The following is a 24010-nucleotide window of genomic DNA, read 5'->3' as shown; positions in this document are numbered from 1 at the left end:
CCTGCTTCCAGATGTGGCTCCAGCCCAAAGAATACCAAAAGATTTATGAAGATAATTAGGGCCCTAGGTCCACGGTATAGGCCTACCCAATATATGAATATATATATATCTCACAAACCAAATATATTTTCAACCATCAATGATTTAAAATCCTGTCAGCCCTGAGTAGAGCATCAGCAGGCAGTGGTTCTAATTAGACTTGAAAAACACAATAATAATGTTAAATATTCCTAGAAAAAAAGGTATGGGCTAGATGCCCACAGGTTTGCTGACGTGGTTCCGGTAAAATCTCAGCCAGCTGCATCATTTCCGTTTTTTATTCCATGTGCAGTGCACTACTAGTGCTGTAATCTACTCATAATGTCTGAGATAACATCTTTCCATGCCTGAGCACACTTGGGTATACTACACACGACCAGATACATTACATGGCAGAATGCATGCAGTTGGTTTCCACCTGTCTAGTATTTTTCTAACCTCAGAACTTATCAGCTTTTGTCTGTCAACAGTATATGTACTGGGTTGGATTCATTTTCTTGACTCCCGCTGTTGGGTTTGTATCTTCTGGCCCCCTTCAGTAAATCACCAGCGGGCTGGGTTTGGGTCTCTCACTCTGCACTAGAGATTTACCCAACAAACCTTTTCTGTTTGATTTCAAGAGTTCTGAAAAGGAGCTTGTGTTGACATCGAGTGACCGTGTGGGGCACACTGATTGTCAAATTAGACTCAAACGCTTGTGACATCACAAACGTTTTCAGGTCTTTGGCGTTCACTCGCTCTCCGTAATTTTGGACTCTATCCACTTTCCTGTCTCTAACTAATGGCATTAAAAGCCCAAAAAGAAAAACTTTAAAAGAGAAAAGAAGGCCCAGATTGTCAGCAAGTTCTCCCCCTGCTGGTCATTACATTTATTACAGGCTAAAGATACTTCTTCATCTGCTTCTATTTTTAAACCAAGAGATTATTTGTACCTCTTATATAACTTTTGATGAATTCTTAATCTTAATACAAACCAAAATAAAAATAAGTCTTTTCTTTTGGGTTGCGTGAAAAATCTATTTTTATCACCTTTAATGTTGACAGACAGCAGGACCAACAGCAAAGAGACAGCTGCACAGTGTTAATCATTGACATGGCACAGGCAGAGAAGCAGCTATCCTCAAAGAAAAAAAAGAACAACGAGACTTTTCTAACAACAGGTTATCAGAAACACGGCTCGAAGAATTCATTAAAAAGTGTATCGTAACAATAAAAAATGTGATACTGAGAGAAAGTGTTAAAAGGGGAAAGTAAAAATTATACAAAAAGTTAAAACAATTACAAATAAATTACTATCAAATATATATTATATAGAACATGTAAAACATTATGTGTCATCAAATGTGATCGTATCAGGATATACTCAACAAAAATAGTCCAAAGAAAATTAGCTCAAGGTTAACAGAGCAGTTAGCTTAGAAAAGTCATCTGTTAAATCTAAAAGGACAAGTCAGAAAACACACTTCCTTTTTTTAAAGCGAGACACGTTCAACAACAGACACACAATGATCTTAAACTAAAGCAGCACCATTACGTCATTATGAGCATCTCGGACATCACATGACAGCGACATGCATTTGATTAATGTTCACATACATGAAGTTCCTCACTCTCAAAACTCACATCTCCAGGTGTTCCCCATGAATATTAAATATCAAATAAATATGAACACAGCTTTCATTCACCAAAGTCAGACAAAGACTCAGGAGACATTCACAATATATGGTTCAAACCAGCTCTGAGATGCCATCCCTTTAGCACAATGCTTTAACATGAATTTCTGCTACCACTAGAGGGCAGCACAGGCTCACCCTGTCAGTCAAGAGAGGGTTACCTCATGTCACAACCTTTAATAATACACTCTAAAATCAAATGATGGATTGACAAAATAATGGCGTACAATAGGAGGTGAACTCGTCATGCATTTTGGTCCAGTGTTTGTTGTAAACATTGAAGATTTCATTTTTGGGGTGGATTTTCCTAAACTACAGTAGCTGTTGACCTTTCTGACAACCATATCTGTTCTTAAATAATTGTGAGATTGGAGTGTGTTTACAGTACTTGCAAACTAACTTTCAATCAACTGTAACTATGTGTTACATAACATTACTCTCGCTTCAAACATACTTTATCACAATTATTCTAAAAGATTCCTTCTGTACATTACTCTCTTCTTTTTACAGTAATAGTTTTTAAAGATCTGCAGAGATTAGACAAATTACTCACTGTTGTATGAAAACCTAACAGCTGGTTTTACAAGGTACAACATATGAAGTAACACCAAATCATTGCAAATGGCCGTTTCCAGTTCCTCCTGAGTATAGCTTAGCACTTAGCATTTTGTCATATGCTTCCTTCGGTTGGTTCATTGATGTAGGGAGGACATGAACAATAAATTAACTTTAAATCAACGTTTGTGGCTGAATGAGAACTGTGTAGCGCTGACATTCCCCACCCAAATTCATGTAGCCTACTTTGAGAAAGTGTTAGGGCAGTCATTTGTGGGGGAGGGGTAAAATAAAGTTGTGGGAACTTTGTTATTGACCTGGTTCCTACAGTAGAAATGTGAGTCATGTCCCTAACAAGCTCCTCAAGATGCCTTTAAATAATGTACCCTCTGGATGTCATGTTAGAAGACTTGGGCATGTGTTCTGCATTTATCTGTTTAGCTTACACACTAGAATTTCTAGCTAATATGAGTATCAGATTAGCTATAAGCTTGTCTCAGTCTAAACAACATAAAGGTTTAAGCTTAGTCAGCATCAGATAAGAATCATTAGTTAGCAAACACTTCCTGATAGCTGCATGTTCACATTACCATAGCTAGCTAAATAAGCAAACAAAGTCCAAAACAAACTGCTTCTTTGTGAGTCTCCTTCTGAATTAACTAGCTTTGTTGTTAGGGCATTATTATTCCAAATACTCCAACTTCAATTTGAAAAGGTATTTTTCATGATTTAAAGAACAATGGTCTTCTTAGAAACCTCACAGCCATGTTAGGGGGAAACAGGATCATTTCCCACCCTACAGACCACAGCACAAGTGCCCGAATATGAACAGTGTTTGAAATGGGCCAATGTTCACAATGCTTCACCTTACTGGATGTCACTGGTTAAACAGACAGTGTAAAAAAGTAGGCCAAAATCTTAGTGTGTCATCTGAAGGGGTTAATGTTTGACATAGTCTGCTGACCTGGGACCAAACTTTTCCCTTTAAACCTTGTTTGACGTCAAAAGAAAGAAATAACAGTTCCCATCCAGCCAAGAGACCAAAACTACAAATAAAATGAAAAACCGCTGATCAAACAGACGTCACTCATGTGTGATTAAAGTGTTAGAAGTGTAGAGTTTTAAGGATGTCACAAGTTGTTAGTGTTATGTTAACGTTGGTCATTGTGTTTGCCGTCTGAATAAAGAATAAAATGCACTTGACATGACATGCAATGATGTCCTTGTGTAGAAAGTTATGGCTGTGAGCGTCTTGTACCGAATATGGGACAAAACTGAGCTACAACACGTTTTAGAGCATTTTAAATCAAAGTGTCTTCAATCACTTCTTAGCACAAAATGCTTTTATAAAAAATGTCGAAAGAAGACTTTTTGTTATGTTGAGGAAGAACTATCAAATTAAGTTTTTCTCAAATCCAAATGTTCCTAATCTGCTTTAAAATGCTTTATCGGAAAGTAGTGTAATTTTATCCCAAATTATAAAAGCACAAGCAGCACCAGACTAAGCAGACTATTACATTGGCACTTTGTTTTTCTTCACGAGTGAAACCATCAATGACATTGTTTTCTAAATGGACTCTGAGTCAAAACGGTGAATCAGTAGCAACGTCAGAAGTGTCGAGAGGTCTTAAAGTCAGGGCTCAGGAGAAAAAGTCTCTCTGGCTTCAGAGGACTGACTCGATAGCTTCTGGAGTGGCTCCTAAGGCTTTGGTTTGGTGCGTGAAGAGCGGCGAGGTCTCCTCCTCGGCCTGGACGTTGGCCACCGCCTCCACCCGGACCTCCGCCAGCTCCTCCTCTTGCTGCTGCTGCTGCGCCTGCTGCTTCTTCATTTCCTGCTGGTTGATGTGATGGAGGATTCCTGCTCCCAGAGCGTCGCCCTCCACGTTCACCACAGTGGTGGTACGGTCCCTGTGAGTTAAATGGACATACACGAGACGGACAGATAGGGTCAGCTTATTGTTTAGAAAACATGGAAAATTAGATTTTAGCAAATCTGGGTTCAAATACGACCCGTGGCTTCTTCCCTGTATGTAATTCCCAAGTCTCTCTCTCTCTCTCCACCATTTCCTACTATTCACTGTCCTATCTTTAAATAAAGGCACAAAAAGCCCCTCAAAAAAATCCGATTTGATTTCCAAAATTCCTGCTTTTCTGTTCGTTCCAGTAAAACATGGAAAGTTAATGACTTTGAAAGAATCACTTCTGCACAAGGTCGAGGGTCTTCTCTTCAGAGGTCAGATTTCTTGGTTTCACAAATTAGAATGGCGTGTCTTTCCAATGGCAGATTTGTGCTCCAGCTGTGACCTGTCTTATGAAACAGTAGTGCACTGTCAGATGTAAAGAATCATGCATTCAGACTTTTTTATAGTTAACCGGCTGCTGCGTGTGTTTCCCTGTACCCTCCCTTGTTGGCCCATCCGTTGGGAAACCCTGATCTTGTTTTGCTTTCTGTAATATTGGCAGCCTCTGTAGATGTAGTCAGACATAACTGTGAGTGTGTTTTTGATACAGGAGTCACTGGGTTCACCGAAGGCTTTACTCACACAATCCAGTCGACAGCCAGCATGAGGGACAGGTCGTTGGTCGGCAGGCCGATGGCCTCCAGGATGATGGCGATGGTGATGATGCCGCCGGCCGGGATGCCTGCTGCTCCCACACTTGATGCTGTGGCTGTCACCCTAGAAATAATCATATGAATAATAAATCACTACTACTGGAACTGTTGTTGTACTTAACTTCTTAACTTTACTGATACAAGTATAAAATGAATATCTGGGTGGAGGGTTTTAGCCATGAGAAGATTCAGAAGGGAAACATGGGATCGTTTAATGAACTCACAGGATGGTGAAGATCTGTCCGGCGTTCAGGTCAACATTATTGAGCTGGGCAATGAAGACAGCGGCGATGCACTGGAAAATGGCCGCCCCGTCCATGTTAACAGTGGCCCCGATAGGAAGGATGAATCGGCTGATTCGTTTGTCCACACCGTTGTTCTCCTCCACACATTTTATCATCGAGGGAAGAGTCGCTGAACTGGTCGGGAAAACAACTTTTTATCTTAAAGGTCACATATTATTCTCCTTTTCAACACGTTTTTAAAAAACCTCAGAGCTCCCCTCTGTTTCAGCCCTGCTCAGAACAGGCTGTTTCTGTGTCTGTACCTTTAAATGCAAATGAGCTGTGTCTGACAACGCCCCTCTCTCGAAGGGCTTTGGTGGCTCAGGGTATTTTGCACCAGTTGTTTACGGTGAGAAGGCAGACTCAAAGTGCAGAACAAACACCTAGCTGTGGGAGTGTCACCCACCTGGGGGAGGGGTTACTGCCCTTTGTGATGTCATGAAGAGAAAATCTCCAATATGGCTCCAATTGAAATAGAAATGGGTTGTGTTACAGAAGGGGTCACCAAACATAAGATTTAAATAGATTGAAATTAATCTTGTATGTAAAGATGAGTGTTTGCTTGAGTGTGCCACAAGGAAAAAGTGAATGTAGAGATAAGAGATTTCCCTCAGCTAAGCAGGAGTATGCTCAGTGAAGTTCATAGAAACATGCCAGATGTGGACCCTTTTTCGTTTACAAATTAAATAGTGAAACCAGCAAGAGCAAAGGTCAGGATGTCGGGAGTAAATCCCAAAGAGAAGCACAGCTCTGAAAATGTTTTTCAAAGAAGGATATTATAATAGTAATGTTCATCTAACCGTGAAATCATAGACTTCTATCAATGAAATAAAAACTCATGTGGCCCTTTCACAGTAAGAGCTTCTGTGACAGAGTACCTGGAGCAGGTGGCAAAGGCAGTGGTGAAGGGCGTGATGAGTCCTGACAGGAAACTGAAGGGGTTCTTGCGCGTGAAGCCGAAGTAGATTAGAGGCAGGACGACGCCTCCGTGGATTATATGGCCCAGGATTGAAGCAAATATGTATTTACCCAGACTAGTGACCAGAAGAACCACGTCTTCCATTTCCACAATCTTGCTGCCCACCAGAAACATGATGCCAAAAGGGATATACCTGAAAGACACATGATGTAAGAATTCACCAGGAATACAAGTTTTCATGTGAAGTCAGAAAAAATAACATTCAATGACCCCTTTAACCTGATGTTTAACAAAATTGAGTTTTGTATCACCTTATCCAGTAAAAGTACCTGCTGTCAAAGCCACAAAATCCCCCCTGCACTCACCACATGATCCAGGACACCAGCACCATGGTGGCCTCGTTGAAAGCGTTAAAGAAACGAATGAGCTCCTCCCCCTCATCTCCCAGCTTCCTCAGAGCCACTCCAAACACCATGGCAAACAGCACCAGACCCAGGATGTTCATGCCATCTGTTTCTGTACCAATCGGCACCTGAAACACACAAGATGAGACTGAGTTCAGTGAAGGGCTTAAGAATCAATCAAATAGGATCAAACAATTCTGCACTGCGGTCAACATTAGTTCAAAACGGACAGCTTAGCTGATAAGCTAAAGTTACTCTTTAACAGTTACTTGGGGAAGAAGAAAGACAAACAGAATGCTCAACTCATTGAACAAAATTAAGATCCTACAGCAATACTTAAATCTTTGGGGATATATATTGACTTTGTATGTCCCCGTAGGGTTAGGGTTAGGGTTTTAAGTTTGTGTTTTAAGCCAGTGCAGCTTTTTATTAATGCAGGGTTTTGTCACAAAGCAGAGTTTGCGACTCATCCTAAAATAACAGTTCATATGATACCTTAGGAAATTACTGCAAAACAATGTATGTGTAATTTAAATAATCTGCTCTCCAGTGCTGGGAGAAGAGAGCCTATGTAAGAGGTTTTAACAGCTTATAGGCTTGAAAATCGTGAAATTCTTGGTTTTATACTGGGGAAACTATTGTGTGATTAGCAGAACAGAACAGGCCTTTCAACGCCCTCTGCAGACTCATCCAGGGATTACTCCAACATACATTTACCTCATGATCTGAAACAAAAAGTATGGGTAACCAGCATTGTAACACTTTATTTGATTTTTAAAATGGGGACCAATTTCTACAGAGTGTGTAAACATGTGTTCGTAGGTCTGAAGGCAGTAAGGGATTCATTGAACTGGATGATGGATAACGAATAAGGACAAGGACAAAGCCTCGGCTCAATCCCCGTCCATTGTCCTGAGCGCTCCCACAGCTCCAAAAGCTTCAGCCCTTGGCACTGAGGCAACTGTCCACCGTGAACCCACTACAGACAAATACCATGGACCAGTGCCAGGTCTAGATCCATCAACTGTTCTCTTATAGCAGGTCAGGGGCAGCAGGCCATGGCCACTTGGGAAAATGAGTCTACTATTAAATGTCCAGAAATAACTACATTAGACCATTTAGACAGCTGATTTGGTCAAAGCCTGAAGAGCCTTTTGCTTCTATACTAAACATTTGTATTCGACAGTCTGTGTATCAGCCACTATTTCTTACAGGCTCAGCAGTCATTTGTAAATCTGCGACCAGTAACTTTTCCAGACTGTGTTTGTTTCCCTGTTAAAACCACCTCATTATCTCTGCAGCCCAATAGATATTTGGCGGGTCAAGCTGACCTGTCTCTTTGCCAACACTCTGAGCAAACTGAAAGCTTACAATGATATAAAAAGAGAAACATCAGGTTATACTTTAGTGTTTTAGAGTCGTACCAAGCAAAACAATAAAAATAATAATGACCCCCTGTTGTAAACAACATCAAAGGAGCCAAATACAATGAAAAATACAAACGATGTCGATGGTGCACATTTGAGGGACGGCCTTTTCCCAATCCTGATGTTTAACACAGCTGTGACCTTAAAAAGGGGACAGGATTTGTGTTTTGTGGACTGGGCCTGTGTCAGGAAAACTGCTGAGTGAGGGGGTTTCAGATGCTGTGGGATGATCCTTTAAGTCTTTACTTTACAGTGCATTGACCCCTGATGTATATTATTCAATAGACAAGAAATAGATAGATATTATAATAATAATAGAAAATAGTTACATCTGAGGACCACTCGTATTTAAAGGTATTTAACGTGACTGTGAAAAAATGTGAAAATTTTGCAATGACATTAGGAAACCTCCATAAAGGGGCCCAATCTGACAGCCCTCATTCTCGTTGCTTTGCTGAACGTTGGTTGGAGGGCCCCCCAATTGATTTTTGCCAAGGGCCCCAACAGGCTCTAGAATCGCCACTGCATGTACGATTTCTTTTGATACCTTTTGGTAGAGGGCGGTTCCGTTGGTGTCATTTCCGACAGCGACCATCTTGTAGTCGGTAGCATACTGGAACATAAAAGAAAGGAAAACATGCAGTTAATTCAGTCAGATGCTGATCAATGGTACGTTTTGTTAAGTGCATTCTAGTAATGAAATGTGCAGTAAATGTGTCACAAATGGAAAACATCAGGGATAAAATTGTATACTGTGTGTAGCCAGCCTAGAATGAGAGAGAATAATCCTTTTTTTTTTTTTCAAACCAAAGATGACTATTGTATAAGAGTTGTTTTAAGCCACCAGACTCCATTGACAAAAAAATGGGATTTTACTTTCAAGGACACAACTGCAGCCAGTTTTTGTACAATTGGTACTGTTGGTGATGTAGGCTCTGTTAGTTTTTGTTTAATTGTGACTCTGAAACCACAAACTTCTCATGTCAAAGAAACTTACTATAGCTTTTCTCATCTTCTCATCAAAACGTTTTGTTTCTCTCAGTCATTTAGACCCTTTTTTTTTAATGCCTTTAGAAAGGGCAGAGAATAGAATCAGAAACCAGGGAGTGATAGAGTGGGGATGACATGCGTGAAAGGAACCACAGGTCGGGCCCGGGCCGCCCGCCTGAAGGACCACAACCTCCACACATGGGGCACTTGCACTAACCACCAGGCTTTCGGCGCACCCCAAGTTGGGGAAGTTTTCCCCATTAAGTCCAGACATTCCTTCAGCAGTAAAGGAGAGGACCAGCACTTATACAATCCTTACTCTCCCTCCTCTCTCTTTTTCTAACAGTCCATAGGATAAAGGCTCCCAGCATCTTGGCAGATTAATGGACTTTAAATAAGGTCGCAGGTTCTTGCAACATATTAGCCCATGCAGAGACATACAGTTTGCAACCATGTATAGATTTAACAAGACAGCCATCCCCACAATCTAAATCTTTCACCTCATTTGTTTAAATGTCTATTTAAACATAGAGCTGCCTGTCTCTGTGTAAATCCCCCCTCTCTTCTGCTATTTTTGGTTTAATCCACAGTTGGATCCTTTCTTCAGGGACTCTACCACAGTGTAGGCCAACTGAAGGGGGGGGTATTGAACCCTATGACCTGTCTGCACTTTAAAACTCCATTTAGTCTTTTTAGTTTATAATTCACCAGCCTGGTCTTAAGAATGTTAAGGCTATTGGTTCCATTATTGACTCAGAGTCTCTCTGCGCTCTTTGCCTCTTGCCTGTGTGTTTGTGCATAGTCATTTTGCATCCCTGCATCCCCAAATATTGAACTTTCCTGGCTTTTATTTCAGCCTTAACAGACACGATCATAATTCCAGGAAGTGGAGTGGGGTGCGTTTAGGAGCAGCGAGGCGAGGTGGGTTGCTAGGCTGGCAGGAATGGAATGGTTTCGCCATGGAAACGGCCGGTTGCCCTGCCGATTGGGACAAGGAAAAGAGGAGTTTGGGCGAGATGGGGAGAGCAGCGGCCTCTATTCTGAACGTCTCCTCATTAAGAGGCATTATGAGGCTCGCAGCACTTCTGCCAGGATTTACAGCTGCTTTAAATTAACATGGAATGGCATCTGCGTGGTCGGGGAAATAAATTCTGATTAAGTCCCATACAAGACACGATTGGTTATAAAACAGAGACAGAGAGTGGTGATAAAATGGGGAAGTGGTGGAAAAGTGTGTCTGGAACTCACAGAACGGAAAGCAGCAGCCACCAAGTTCGACGGGAATAAATTTCTGTGAAAGGAAAAGAAAGAAAAGTTAGACTATCTTAACTGCTGTTTGATTTCATGTCACGGACCTACAGACAGTCTTTCAGAACATGTGTGTCAAATTCATGACACATGACTAAAGCATAAGTTCACAGGATCAGTCTGTCAGCTCTCTTCCAATAAGTCCACAGCTCCCTTCGTCCTCTACAGAGCAGGTGATCAGACACTGATCTACTGTCCACTTCCATCGTTTCTTTAATCAAATCACAGAGGTCTTAACCAGGATTAGACGTTCCTGGATCATGTACTGTTTTCACTTAAACTTTTAACCTTTATTTGAGAGTTAAATTGAGAAGTTTCCTTTCATGCAACGCCCATAAAAATGATGCATGACACTTCAGTTTTGTCATTTTTATTGCTGTAGTACAGAAATGTGTTGTAGCCTTCAATCGTAAAACAATACATCAGTACAAAGTTTACATTCTAAATGAGTGGTTTTAAACATACAACTTATATTTGCCCTTCCTTTTTACAACCTCCATTCATCCATTATCTATACTCCCTGCTGACCCTTGCTGGAAGGCGCTGTACTTTATTGACATATCACCCTCTAATAGGGATGGCATAGAGGTAGACATCCTTTCATGTACACACTCACAGCGACAGGAAACTTGAGAGTCAACAGTTATGTCTGTGGACTCATGGGTGAAAGTCGGAGAACCCATGCATGCAGGGGAGTATGCAAACGCCACACAGAAAGGTCCCTGCTGGCTATAATGCAAATCACATCAAGTCAAATACTTTTTATGATGCGCAGCTAAGAGTCTAAGAGCTCATATAAATGATCAACAACAGAATGAAGCTCCGCCATAGCTTGTTATTGTCTGTTGTGTTCTTCATTCAGTGAGGTACAATAATTAATTTAGCCTGTGTGCATGCTCCAGAGCTGCAGAGGCCTGATTAAAGTTTTTTTTTTGTCCCAAATTAAAGCTTTTAAAATAAGTTACAATCATGCATTTTCAGAAATCAACACATAACAGTTTAAACATAAATGAACTGACTCGTGGTACCTCAAGATACTGTGAGGCGTTCTTAGCTGTGCTAAAGGCCAGGGGGGAATTAAGTCTGTCATCTCTCAACTGGAAGGTTTGGGGCTCGATCCCCGGCTCCTGCAGCAACATGTCCTCGGGCACTTAACCTTGAATTGCTCCCACTGCTTTGTCGTGTATGAATGGGATTAGTTACTTCTGATGGTCACTTTATTGCAACCTCTGTGTAAAAGTGCTGTGAAAGCGCTTTGAGTAGTCAGAAGACTAGAAAAGCGTTATACAAGCTCAAGTCCAAAGAGCCAACAAAACCATCAGCAACAAGATTTACTTCATCCATGGTTGCTGATGCTAGACAGGCAGGGTGTACTCAGGAGAATTCACATCAAGTGGGTCTGAGGGGATGATGAGGTTTATTCACGATCCATGCCATGAAATAGAATCTGCAATCAGTGAATGACTTCTGCTCCGTTACATTTGTTCACTAATATGTTCATCTCTGTTCTTTTGTTGATACTCTTATTCTGTCAAACTACTGTACACATTACATCAATAAAAAAGGCAAATATTCTCATTATAGCGTCTTATAGTGGACTCTGTTGCTTCGTCCGCCGTGTCTTTCTTTTTATGTCATGTCTTGCTTCAGGAACCCCCCCCCCCTCCCCCCCCCCCCCCCCCACTGTCCGACCGGGATAGTCTCTCGCTGTGAGGTGCATGTGTGCCAACCAGATCAGGAGGATTTCAGAGGCGGTCCTCCTGAAATTCTCTGGACATCTTTCAGGAGTGCATATGTCAAAACAGCTACAAACACTTTTCCCTTGACCGTGTTGTTCAGGCACCATGCTGGGTTTTTTTCACCGCTGTAAGAGCAGCACACAGGGATTAGTGGAAGCTTGCAGGCCTTTTCCATGTATTAGTGTGTGTTTGTTGTAACTTCATCATCTGGGGTTTCACTGTATTGTGCAAATAAATACAGACTTTGCTCACATTTCTTCCCACAACCAAACCACAGCCAAGCGCTTCAGTCCGCAGCCTCCCCCCCCCCATGGACTCTGCCGTCAGTCCAAATCGAGCCTCAGCTGTTACTAACATCAACCTCCTTGCTCATCACCGGCAGGCAGCCATGACATCGCCGCTTGAATCATTTCTTCATGTCGTAATGATGTGGAGAAATGTTGAGTTTGGAAGAATTCTTGCAGCCACACAAGGTTTCATAAGCTGACCAAATTTCCTCCCATCACATGACAGAGGCGAGGATCTGGATTAACCCTGAGAAACCAGAGTCGAGGGTAAGCATGCTTTTCCCATAGCATTCCCCCCCCCCCCCCCCCCCCTTCTCCCAACAATGTCCCCCTGAGCATGGAGCCCCCTCTCTGTGGACTTATTTATAAAGCTCTGTTACATAACAGCTTTCATTTCTAATTAATCAGATCTAAACATGAATGATTCTTTCAATTCACGGCCTTAGATCCAGTCAGCAGGGTTTCTGCGTTACTGGTGGCTCTTTGCTTCTCAAAGTCTAAAAGTGAATTGTTATTCAAAGCGTCTGACAGCTTCAGCGAACGGATCCCTCTAGAAATACATGTTATCTTTATGTAGCGACTCTTTATTCAACCAGAAGCAGCTGTTACATCACTCTCTTTCAAGCCACCAGACTCCATTAACAAAAAGAGTTGTTTGAAACAGCAGAGCTCTTGAGTTGCTGCTCTACCGCTGCCTTCACCAGTCACTTTGTTTTTTGAGTTACTGTATAACTTTGCTGTTTGAAATGGTTATTGTTTGACGAACAACACACAGAAACACTAACAGACTGGACACATCTCCTGTGTTGAGGGAGGTGGTAGAATAACTTTTGTCAATGGGAGTCCGGTAGCTTTGAGGAGAGCGATGTTACAGCTGTTCCCGGTTACTCTCTCACAGAAAGCTTTGTCTTCCTGGGGATCCTTCCAATGACTTGGTCAAACACTTAGAATGACAACCTGAGTCTGAGTCAGTTGCAAAAACAAGAACTTTAATCTGGCACATTTGCAGCAAAGGATTACCATAATAGCTTCTGTTAGAGGCTGAAGCAATCTGCTGAAACAACTCAACAACCTTTAAGTAATTTAGAACTCCAAACTGCAAATCAAGCGCTATTGATAAAAAATTAAAAAATTAAAAATTTCATTGAATAAATGTATATACTGATGTATCTGAAATGAAGTTGCTATTGCTTTATCCCGATGGTAAATGTTGCTTTTCTGTAGCAAACACAAAAGTGACTTAATTCATTTGAAACATCGTAAAAATCTCAAATGCAGCACATAAAGCCACAAAAGCAACCACTGCCTCCATATCAAAAGCTTGGTTACTTTGGAGACTAAAACTTTTCTCCTTGTGTTATGTGAACCGTTGAATATGATCCGCCCTCCTGCCGGTCACTCCACATCAACATCATTGATGGGTTTTGTTTGGTTTTGGAGGAACTCACAGGGAAGCTGTAAGTGAGAATCTGATATTTTATGGAATGTTTGGAAAAGACAAAAAAAAAATCTACTTTAAATCAAACATGATCAAAAAGCAACATGATGTTTGCAGGCAGCAGACGTTCATCGTCCATGCCAGAGCTTTTTGGGTTTTCATGACTTTTTTCCCCAAAAGCCAAACAAGTGAGCACAAGAACAGCCCACCCTGGTGCATGCTGGTCCTTTACCTGCCTTTCTTACTTTAGGAGCTGTCAGTGTCAGCTGTCAAAACAAACATACACTGGTTCGATACTCGATACCTAATGGTTCAGAAAAAGTATGTCCATGAGGCTTTGTCGGTTTTCAAATTCACAGTTTATTAAAATCCTTAAAGGTCTTTTCAACCAGTTTAAATAATTCTCAGAGCTCCCTAAATCATGTGTGTGAAGTTTCTTGTTCTAAATCCACTCTGATCCTGTATTTGATCATGCCTATAAACCCCTCTATTTCAGCCCTGCTCAGAACAGGCTGTTTCTGTGTCTGCACCTTTAAATATGTAAATGAGCGGTGTCTGACCACGCCCCCTCTCTGGAAGGACGTGGGTGTACTCGGACTTTCTCGCTCCATGTCCTATTGTTTACGGTGAGAAGGCAGACTCAGAGGGCAGAACAAACACCTAGCTGTGGGAGTGTCACCCACCTGGGGGATTGGTTACTGCCCTTGGTGATGTCATGAAGGGAAAATCTCCACATGGCCTGTTTGAGCACACATTTTCTGAAAAGTGGAGCAGGCAAAAGACGTAGAGAAGTGGTTCTCAAACTATGGTATGCGTACCACCGGTGGTACGTGGGCTCCCTGTGGTGGTACGCAAAGAAATCTCCACAATATAAAAAACAAACCCGTTCAGCATAAAACGACAATTTTGTTTTTGTCGTACTCTTATCTAGCTTGTATCTGTTGAGTTGTATTTATATCAAATGTGTTTTCCCCTCTAAATTAATCTATTTTTTGCAACAAACAACTTTAATCTGCTCAATTTATGTTCGCACACAGACATCAACAACAGGAGTACGCCTCGCGTTTTGAAAAGTTCCACTCGATATTCCGTTTTTTATTTCAGTCCTGAAACAACAGCAAGCAGCTGTAAAGCTACATTAACAGAATATAATATATCTGCACGCAGCAATTTTATGAATAAATGAAAAATTAAATGAGAATAGGTCGGAAATATACTTGGGCCCAGGTATCGTCTTTGTGTGGGAAACACTGGAGACTAAATATTTCCAAACTGGTTGTTGGCATAAAGTTGTCATTTTTATTGTTCTGCACTTTTGTGTGTGCAAGTTCTAGCGCTAGCCCTTAGTAGGCCTACAGTGTGGCTGCCAGCAGTCAATAATAAATAATATTCTTTTTATGAATTAATTTGACTCTTGCATGAAATGTGTGTTGAAATAGGCCTACAGTGTATTTTAACGTCTACCATAATGGTGGTATGGTCGGAGGTGGTACGCAGTCTAAAAAGTTTGAGAACCACTGACGTAGAGGATGGACTTTCTCCTAATTGGGGGGTTTGTAGACAGACTGGAGACACACATTAGTGTTAGAACAAAATGGTAAAGTGTATTCTGCCTAATATGTGATCTGAAAGACTTACATTAACAGTGACGTATTAGTCAGTTCATATTTATTTCATATTTATCCGGATCATCAGAAATAGCTTGTAGCTAGTCTGTACTGGTGGAATCCTCCCTATTGTGTTTTCAGCAGCTGGTCACCACAGCTGTGTTTCCCCTACCATTAAATTAGGGGGGCGGCCCGCCCCCCCAATGCCCCCGCCCCCCTTGAAGGTCAAGTAAAGATTTATTTTTGGGCTTTTTGTGCCTTTATTGTAGAGATAGGATAGTGGATAGAGTCGGAAATCAGGGAAAGAAGTCATTTAAGGATACCTTTCCGATAGAAAAGGACATCTGTCATTAAAAGTAACGCATGAACACCAAGATTCCTTCAAGTGTTTGTGTCGGTGGGTCGGTGGGTCGGTGGGTCGGTGGGTCGGCGTGTCGACGTGTTGACGTGTGTTGCCCCCCCCAACCCCCCCAAAGCTGTAAACCTAGGGGAAACACTGCAGCAAACATAAAGTGTGACTCTTTAGGGTAACAAGGCTGAGAAAGAAAAGCAGAGTGTCCACCTGCTCGGCTCAGCTCATGATAAGAGAGAAGTGCTGACAGCAGCAGACAGTGTTCAGTTTACACTAACAGAGCTGCTGGAGTTTATCCCTCCACCTCAAAATACACTCCTCTGCTCCAGCAGCTGTCAGCTTTCCCTCCCACTGTGGGAACTTTTTATAGGACTCAGGATCACTGACAGCATGAAGGTGTTTTTTTAACTTCATATACATAATGTTCAGGTTAAATCGTTTTGCTCCAGTCAGATCAGCTACAAGTCAGCACCTGTTAACAGTCTGGAGGCACCTTGAGGTCTCTGTGGAGCAGCTCCAACACATTTTTTTAAAGTAATTTTGTACTAAAACAAAGCTTTTACTCATGTGATATAGAGTTTACTACAAAGGCAAAGGCAGTAACACAATGTGTTTCCTCTGTGATAAGATAACGTTTATGCTGTCCTTGGGTTAAAACTTTATCCAAACAAAGTTGTGTTGAGAGCATCATGGAAGAATCTCACCCAACAATGCTGTCCAAACAGGGACCCCTACAAAGAACTCAAGACTGCAGTAGATGTCTTTGTGTAAAATGACATACAGGCCTGCTTGGATAAAAACCCTTGTGGTTGTGCGTTATTAAGAGGTTCAGCCCTCCACTCATTGTAAAGCTCAAAATATGAAACTTTTATCACTTGAGCGCAGCTACAATTCTTAAAACATGCTAACCAAAACTAGACACATTCACTCAATCAGTCCAAGAAGAACTCCACATTCCTCTGCCAAGGTCCACCATGCAACTGTTTCCCTTTTATCTATCTCCCCTGAAGAAGAAAAGCACGACTGTGTGGTACTTCAGCCAAACTCTGCATGCTGAACTCCAGTTCTCTACAAGTGTTCAGATGCTTGAGTTAAAACATGCAGGGGCATCAAATCTTAAGTGTGTGTAGTTGACACTCAGGTCGATTATTCTTTTGTGCAGTTTTTACTTTCTCTGTGTCAGTTTGAACATAAGACTGGTGTGAAAAACAATAAGATACGATACATGATATTGTCCCCTGTGGATTTAATATCAAACTCCAGCTGCTAACATTTAGCTGCCTCTACAATAAGTAGTAGTTAAACAGTATCTCTACTTCTTAACCTTTCAATCAGAAGATGGAAACTGCAGTCCACATCCATCTAATCCTCTACACACACTGATGCACAAATAACAACTGCAGAGGCGCTGCTTGTCAACAGGCAAGGCGGACGACTACTTGGAGCCCCAGGCAAATATGGAGACCCTGAGAGCTGACATACTTTAACAGCAGTGGCTCAAAATGTGCAAAGTTTTGTTTTCATTTTTGTTGTTGTTTGGTCTTACATATAACACAGCGGTGATGGTTTGAGGGGCCCTCTTTGAATTTTTACCAGGGCCCCCAACAGACTCTAGAATTGCTGACCATGTGTCTCTGTTCCAGCCCCTAAAAAAAGATCACTTCTAACTGAACAAAGATCAGCATCAGTTGTGTTTTTGGATCATCTGTAGGCTGCACAAACCCTTTCCCTTGGTTCACCTGCAGGGCTTTTCTAAGACTCAATCAGTCTAATAACGGTTGTAATTACATTGGTTTATGCACAAAATAGGTCAAACCACAAAGAACAAGTTGTGACTTGGTGAAGTGGCGTCCCACGTCAGTGTCTTTTTGCGCGCACTCCTCTCTTGGCTCCACGCGCCGAGCCGCTCATGTGTGCAACAAACGAGTGCGCCCGAGGCGAGCTGTGCCACACAATCTCACACCAGTCTGCTTCATATTCAACACTGACCTAAATATCATGTAGTTAAAGATTGGATAAAGTGTAGTCGCTGCTTCGGTACCTGGCCAGATCCAAGAAGGAGTCTGCGGTCTCCTTGTTGTTGCTTACGCTCTCCAGCCCCAGGCTGTTGGTGTTCAGGGCTCCTGCGCCCACTCCGGGTTTGATGATGAAGGCAAGGGCCACCCCGATCCCCGAGGCGATCAGCGTGGTCACCAGAAAGTAGGCGACCGCGATGCCACCCAGCTTGCCCAGGGAGCGCGTGTCCAGGCTGGCGGCGCCGGATATGAGGCTGCAGACGACCAGGGGCAGGATGATCATCTTCAGCATCCGGAGGAGCATCTCTCCAGGAAAGGCGAAGTAAGTCATCTGCGCCTTGGTCAGGTTCATGTTGCGGACCATCATGCCAAGCCCGACGCCCACAAGCACCCCGGACACCGTCATGATCACCAGCAGGTTCTTCCTCAGAAACTCCATCAGCTTCTCTGTGAAGCTCTTCTTCGCGTTTTTCTCCACCATCAAGTCGGTAGAGGCCGAGTTGGGCATGGCGTGCCCGTTGATCTCGCTCTTTTTCTCCATTATTCTTTCTTCAGAGCAGCGTGGGAAGCTGAGTCCGGCTCCAGGCAGCAGCGTGGGTTGTCTACACACACACACGCTATGGCACGCTCTGTGCTGAGTGAAGGCTGGTCCGGTGTGAAGGCAGGGTGTAGAGCGGAGGGAGAGCCAATGGAGAAGGAGCGACGACACAAAACACGGCGGTACATGCGCAGAAAAGCTGGCACTTCTTACCAGAGCAAATGATGCAAGACCAGGGGAGATTGCCAGGGTCTCTGGCAATGTGGCACACTTTCCTGCTGAACTGAGTGAATGTGCTGATTAAAAAAATCAGAAAGAAAGCACCACAAATATTATCTCATTTTTCTACCCTTTCTCCCCATCCCACCTGCCTCCTCTAACTTTGGATTAAAAATGGAGAAACAGGCTACACAAAAGAATCCATAACAAAGGCATAATTCTTTGATTCCTCTGCTCCTTGAAAAATCGTGTTAATCTCGAGATTTTCTTGCAGCTATTTCAGAAATTACATTCACTCTTGCAATTTCTTGTTCGTGAAAAAATATTTTTCTTGTGTCTTTCTTTAATTTTTTGCACACAAATGTTTTCTTCTAAATCAGTTTATAGCATTCATCATCATATTTAAAAATCTGCCTTTAAATTTAATCACTGTAATCATTTTTAAAACAGCTTTTTATTTTTTCAAAGCTTAAAGAAATCATACTGCAATGATGAAAAAAAAAAAATCACAATAGCCTTCTATGTTGGAGAAATGTCATGGGAGAAAGTAACTAATCCAATGTGACTAATCCATGCCACGTTAGAATAATAGATAGGAAGCAGAGAGCTGTCAGCACCATGGCCAGCGCTCTGTGCCGCCTAGAGGGCGCTGTGGCCCCTTTCAACCTTTTAGCAGGAGCAGAACTGAAAGAAAAATGCACTATTTCATGAAAATAATCCAAATTCTGAAGCTGAAAGTTCAAATAGATACTTCGATTTTCAAAGCTCCAAACTAATCCGCGAGGCCAGTGATGGTTTTGAGGGTGGAGCTGGACTCTCTGAAGCCCATGTCAGAGAGAATGCTGTCTTAAGTTGCTTGTGATCTTGTCTGTTCCACCCAACTCCACGACGCGCTGGGCCAGACACAGGAGCACACTCAGTGCAAGACTCATATCCCACGATGCACCACAAAACGCCACAGGAGGTCATTCCTGCCCGTGGTCATCAAACGTATAACTCCTCCCTCTGAGTGTCAAACACTAAGTCAGTCTGACCCTGGACCTGTTCACACTCACACTGTAAACTCCTCCATTATTCATTATTTCATTAACCTGTCTAATATTCTTGATCTTATCCGGTCAAGAATCTGTCCATTAACACATCGTGCTGCCTGGCCCACTGAAACTATACTGTGCCATACTCTTATAATATAGTAATATCTCACTGTTAATACTGCTCTTATATTGCTTATTTTCTTCAACTATGCGCTTTTGTACATGGCTATTTTCTTTAATAATCTGCGCTTTATACAGAGTTTATTCTGAAATAACATGCACAGGGAACATAGCTGTATATCTATATATTTATTCATATTTATATTAATATATTTCTACGGCTATATTGTTTGCAAAAGCAACTGTAACGACCCAATTTCCCCCTGGAGATCAATAAGGTATTTCTGATGCTGATTCTGAATGTGTTTACATAACTGTGTTGTACCCATTCACTGAAGTGACGCCTTGATGCACCTCTGATGTTCAACCACAAGATGGCGATATTATAAAGCAACAGTATGTTATAATTAAACCAGAGCAGATAACAGATGAAACATTTGGATACATACACTTCTGGTTCTGCTTCAAAATGTTTTGTTCTTTTCCTACGTTATGCATCTGTCTCTAAATGTTCCAGTTATGGAGCATATTGTATTGTCGCTTCTTGTTTGTATGAAAAACGTTATTATATTTAACATAATGGGGTTTATTTGCACATGCACTGAACCAGAATTTAGAAAATTTGCATGAATATGTATTAACGGCTGATGGCTGATTTTAATGAATAAATAGAGAGAGAGGGAGAGAGAGAGAGCTGAATCGATTGTAGAGGTGTTCATATGTATATTGTTTTACTGGATATCAATAAACGGGACATTTCACAACAATTTCCTCAAGTGACATCACTTGAGTCAGTGTGTGCTCAGTCTTAAGACTTAATGTTTGAAAATTACATTTAAAAACTGCTGGTTTGGGTTAGAAAGAAGTGAGTTTATCCTCTTCTCTGCATCATGCTAACAGCCTGACGCTACATGAGCAGCTACAAGCAGTGCTGTTGGTATTAGCTTTGGTTTAGAAGTATCAGACATTACATATTGTCCGTAACTCTCCTCCTGGCTTTACATTTATTAAAACAACTACCAAACATTATTATTATGATATCTGAATTCAACACTTATTTGTCTGTATGAGACTCAATGTTTAGTTGTTAAGATTGTTACTGTGATTACTATCACTACTTACTTATTTAACAAAATACAGTGTTTGCAACATGTCCCTCCTGAATCCTAAATCAATCCAAAAAGCTTTTTTTCACCTCTGAATTTGAATCAATTAATCGGAGGGTAGCTGCTGTTTGCTTGAGCTGCATAAAAAACAAAACAAAATGGTGTTAAAGCATGAACATTAAACCAAAGCTTCCATCCTACAGGGAACATGTACACATGCCAATTGAGAAAGCATTTCTTGTTTATTTAAATGTTTTTGTTATTCAATGGGATTCATTTCGACCGTGGTGATTTGTGATTTAATTTATTATGATGAACATATTGTGATGATGCTGAAACTTTAATTCATTGCTCAGCCTTAATGTCTGTGTCTCGTTGTGTTCTATGTTCAAACTAAGCAGCAACCGCCGCGCTGAAAACTGAAGCTAATGTGGAAGTGCAAAAAACTGCAGCTCCTTGAGTGTCCACTTGAGGCTGGCTGCTAAAGACCCAAAAGTCACATACACACCCATTATAAAATGTTGATTTTCACAGCAGACATAAACATGTTTACAGCCTAGGTTAAAAAAAGAGAATTTGGTTGTAATAGGTCATTTTTGTATTGGCACACACTGTACAGGGGTTGATTTGTTGTATTACTCATACTTTTTGATTTTAAGAAGGATACTAGTAATGCATAACGAGGGGTGAGGCTGAAATGACTGCAGCAGGCTAAATTCCCTCCACACCTCACCCTCTTTGACCGCTACTAGGTTGATCGTACCCACCGCCATCCTTTGGCTTTAAATCCTACCTTCAGTAACCAATTGGTGCCATCACTGAGTCCATGTCCATGTTTTATAGAGTCTATAGTTAAATCTCCAACAGGAGACACTTGATTTGAAATTGAAGTTAGAGTTAACCAAATCAGGTTTGGTAAGGGGGGAAACACAAATCGACAAGAGAGCAGACTTCGATAAAACAGTGCAACAAATATACAGCTTTCATTACCTCACCGGTGTGCAAAGCTCTGAAATAGTGTCACCAACCTAGTGAACACATTTAGTGCATGCTTATGTGCACGATTAATCAATGGATCAATCAATCAGTATTTATTTGTCTAGTGTGTTCAACAACACTGTCCCTGATAGGCTGTACTAAATGTCAAGAGAGGGAGCGGGCCTTCCTGACTGGTTGAACGGCCAATGGCTGTGGAGCCACCATCTTGATTAGCTGAGGCGAGAAGATGTACAGGAGAGGAGAATGTTTGGGACTGTGAGCTACTTCTTAGGATGTTGGTTGATTGCTTGCTTTTCTTTGTAAAAAGTTTCACTCGAGCTTTTATCGCTTGTTGTAATACTGAACTGTCATCAGAAGGCAAAGGACGCGTTGGAACTGAGCAGAGTGAGCTGGTCTAGAGAGTGACGCATCGCGGTGCTGAAGCGAGGCTGCAACAGGTAAGGTCCGTCTGCCTTACCTTACTTTTGGCAGCCGTGAGTTATTATGCCAAGGGCAGTAGACGCCTGTAAGCCATAGACAATCAATGATCCCAGAGTTGTGTTTGCCATGGCAATTGCAAAATTATAACACATAATAAATGCCATCTAAAGAAACTTAGAGAAACAGAAAATAGCAGGCCACTTTCTAACTTTTTTTTACTGTCTTTTGCTCTTTTTTTTCCCACTTTATATATTACATCCCACTCTATGAACATCACTGAAATACATGTAGAACAAAATGTCTCGTTGCCCGTGTTACCGACTCTTGTTTGTGTTGTCCTCACTGACCTTAGCTCTGCTGTTGCTAAGTTGAGCTAAACTTTCCCTCCCTCCACCAATAGAAAAAAGATTGTCCCCCTTCCCCTCACAGCTGTGTGGCCTGAATGCTGGAAATAACCACGGGCCTGCGGATCAGGAGTCATGGCTGTTTAACAGTGGCAAATGTTGGCAGAGTGCCGCAGCGAACTGGAAGAAAGCAGCAAACACAGAGGAAGACACAGGCGAGGCTTTCTAATGGAGACTGTGGAGATGTTACCCAGCAGAGGTCCACAGTTTAGAGTGCAAAGACAAAACAGACCAAGTATCAAGGACCAACACTTTACTGAGAGTCAAATCTGATTTTATCTGAAAGAGCTTTGGTCAGGTTTTAGAAATGTACTTATTTTACTAGTCAAGCATCCATCACATTGAGTGACTACAGCCTGAGAGAATTTGAAACATGACCTAAAACCAGGTAGTACACAAAATAAAAAAAAAGAAGTAAAAGGTTCAAGTGAGTCAAAGATAGTAAATAATTTATTAGAACTGTTAAAGGAAGAATATGTGACTTTTTGATCCAGTAGATGTCGCCCTTGAGCACCAGCATGAAACCAAAACAGACTGATGTTTGGCAACACCTCCGCTATTCTGAAGCCTCCGCTCTCACACACCTCCAACCCCTCTCCACTCACATTTGCATGAAGGAGTTATGAATTAGAACGCACAATCATTAAGCACCATTAAGTGCAAGCTGTGGACAAAATTCCCCCCTGCTCGAGCTGCAATCACCTGTGTCCTGCATTGTTGTATTAGCATGCTAATGTTAGCAAACTTCAGTCAACTCTGAATGACTGTAATCTAAACACACTTACATGACATCCAAATAAGCAGTGAGTATGTTCTTCTTCTTTTCTCTAGTCCTTGACCAAAACAGCTTTATACACAAGGCCGTCCCGTCCATGTAAACACGACGCTGACAACAACACAGCTGACGGGACTCGACGGGACGGGAGCTTCTCACTCATCGTAGACAGTCATGACTCAGAGACACATTTACACAGGATATATGATTTCTGCTCTATTTATGTGTACAATGTCGCACATTCGTCCTTTAATGAAAACACTTTCATTAAAGGGATACTTCACCCGTTGAAACATGAATCTGTACTGACATTGGGTCATATATGTAGTAGAAATGTGAAATACATTTGGTGCCTTCTTGACCAAGAAAGGGCAGAAAGTGTATTTTTGGCTCATGTGGATGAAAGACAACAACTCCCAGAATGCACAGCTCTGCCCCAGCCAGACCATTCAAAAATACTACCAGGTTTCTAATGATACAAAGCTTAATGCAAATGGGTGAAGTATCCCTTTAAGTGTAGAAACAATTGAAAGAATTCACACCTTCCCTTAAATTAGTTAGCTTGTGTTTAGATTTAACACTTTTAATAAGTTTTAGTCCAGTTGGTCTAAAGTTGTGAAATCTTAAATCAGAGAGCCGTTAAACCTGAACAAAATGTTAAAGATGAAAATAAAGTCAGTCAATAAAAATGGCAGAAATATTAAGATAGAGAAAATATTATGGATATATTATTATGATGCCTGA

At 41.6% G+C, this 24010-nt stretch overlaps 1 protein-coding gene across 1 annotated transcript; it reads right to left on the bottom strand.

Moving 5' to 3' along the window:
• Positions 1–1054: 1054 nt before the first annotated feature.
• Positions 1055–18315, bottom strand: slc1a4 (solute carrier family 1 member 4). Its single transcript, XM_061040760.1, has 8 exons — positions 17678–18315; positions 10154–10196; positions 8463–8528; positions 6450–6616; positions 6044–6277; positions 5106–5300; positions 4811–4945; positions 1055–4175 (listed from the first exon to the last, which is right to left on the bottom strand). Exons 1-8 carry the CDS (start codon positions 18190–18192, stop codon positions 3932–3934), a joined length of 1599 nt encoding a protein of 532 aa, XP_060896743.1. The 5' UTR covers positions 18193–18315; the 3' UTR covers positions 1055–3931.
• Between the last annotated feature and the right edge of the window lie 5695 nt (positions 18316–24010).

Source organism: Labrus mixtus, chromosome 6 (genome assembly GCF_963584025.1).
Source record: "Labrus mixtus chromosome 6, fLabMix1.1, whole genome shotgun sequence".
NCBI lineage: Eukaryota > Metazoa > Chordata > Actinopteri > Labriformes > Labridae > Labrus > Labrus mixtus.
The sequence above is the reverse complement of the archived record's forward strand: the minus strand, read 5'-3'. Positions and strand labels throughout refer to the sequence as shown.